The 1,687-nt window shown below is 37.9% G+C and overlaps 1 protein-coding gene across 1 annotated transcript; it reads right to left on the reverse strand.

Moving 5' to 3' along the window:
* Positions 1 to 220: 220 nt before the first annotated feature.
* Positions 221 to 769, reverse strand: LOC140438868 (uncharacterized). The gene has a single exon (XM_072528507.1). The coding sequence runs from the start codon at positions 767 to 769 to the stop codon at positions 221 to 223; it is 549 nt and encodes a 182-aa protein (XP_072384608.1).
* Between the last annotated feature and the right edge of the window lie 918 nt (positions 770 to 1,687).

Below are 1,687 nucleotides of genomic sequence, written 5' to 3' on the forward strand. Positions count from 1 at the left end.
TAGCTTTTGCATTGCGGCTTTTTTGTACGGATTGTTATATCTTAGATGCCATTTAGTTGTTGTATTTCCTGTTTTTGGACTGTTTCTTAACTTCATGCGGAATTCAGCTGATAAAAATTGATGGTCGTTATTACAATCGTTTTCTGGATAGGTCTTAACATCGTTAACAGCGCTCCTCCAACTGGTTTTTACCAGTATAAAATCTGTCTGATTTCTGTATCTATTTCCTGGTGATATGGTGATGTTGAGAGCCTGTATTAGTAACAAACAGGTTGTTGTCTATACAAAAGTGTAGCAAGCGTTCTCCTCTCCGATTAACTGGACTGGCATTCATTCTGACAACAATTATCCAATCGCTGACCGTTATGTATTCTTTTACGGAGGTTTTAATGGCATTATTTACTATCACTGCCACGCCATTCCGAGATTCGTTATCATTGCCGGAGAAATAAATATCATTGCCATTTTTTGACGTATAATGTTCTTTATCCTTCCAGTGGGTTTCAGATAGACCTACAATGGCAAAATTGTGTATCTCGTTTTCCACTACATCCAATTTTCCGGGTTCCAGAAATCCTCGAACACTCCACGTACCAATTTTAAGGGTGCTCCATATTTTTATGTTTATTACAGACTCAGAGTTTCCATGGCGTGCCTGGTTTCTTACAACATCATGGCCGGTAGCCCATTTCACACCATCAGCCCCGGACCCTGATTGGCGCCAATTGCTAGTTGGATTGCTTGGCATACTGGTATGTTTAGAGGTCATCTTTCATGATAGTTCTTGGGGCAATGTAACGCAGTGGGGCCCCACTTCCTTCTGCGTGGTAGAAAATAGTTTAGAGTAAGGAAAGAGAATAATGACCCGTCCGCCCTCGAAAACCTAATAGCCAATCGGGGTCGGAAAAACAAGAGTTGGCCAAGAGAAGCCGATAGGAAAGATAAAACACATTTTACTCAAGACTAGTTGAAGAAGAGTAAAATGTGAAGGTTCCCATGCAGCGCCACATGCGCTTCATGAGAGTATGAGTATTAGTACACCTTGTGTTCCCGCTCATACATCGGGGTACTGACTACAGGCAGTATAGCTCGTCAGGCATGCTATAGCAAGAAGAAGAGAGTCTACACCATCTCATAATGTAGAAACTAATACACTCCATCTCCATGGCCTGACTATATATAATATATTATACTAAACGTGATTGTTTTAACTTGCTTTTTATCAAATTTTCGGAAACTTCATAATCGTATTTTTTCAAACACTACAATCAACCAGAGTTGATATACTAAAACAACACCTGTAGTAAAGTTACCTTGCTTCTCCTCCTCCTTAGTCCTAATCCCTTTTGGGATGTGGTGACACCATCAGGCCTTTACAGTTTTTTTACGATTTCCCTTCATGTTACCTTGCTATCAGACATTAAAAAAATAATCTTTGGCTGAACTATTTTTCAACAAAATAAATCTTTATTTTTGTCATATTTTAGTTATGCACGGTATATGGAGTGCTAATGCGAAAATTTGAACGGTTTAAAAAATTATTTGAGGAGATAAAACACCTTAATCTAAACTTTACTAGACCTGCAAGCAAAAAGTTGAAACATAAAATATTACTCTTCAGTTCGAATATGAAAAGATGCCTAGGAATATACTTAATATTTTTTATTATCTTTACTTCTTTGTGTTT

This window comes from Diabrotica undecimpunctata, chromosome 4 (genome assembly GCF_040954645.1).
Source record: "Diabrotica undecimpunctata isolate CICGRU chromosome 4, icDiaUnde3, whole genome shotgun sequence".
NCBI classification, from domain to species: domain Eukaryota; kingdom Metazoa; phylum Arthropoda; class Insecta; order Coleoptera; family Chrysomelidae; genus Diabrotica; species Diabrotica undecimpunctata.

Excerpts from the sequence above, each read along its gene's own strand:
- LOC140438868 (XM_072528507.1), bottom strand. The coding sequence starts at position 769 with ATGACCTCTAAACATACCAGTATGCCAAGCAATCCAACTAGCAATTGG.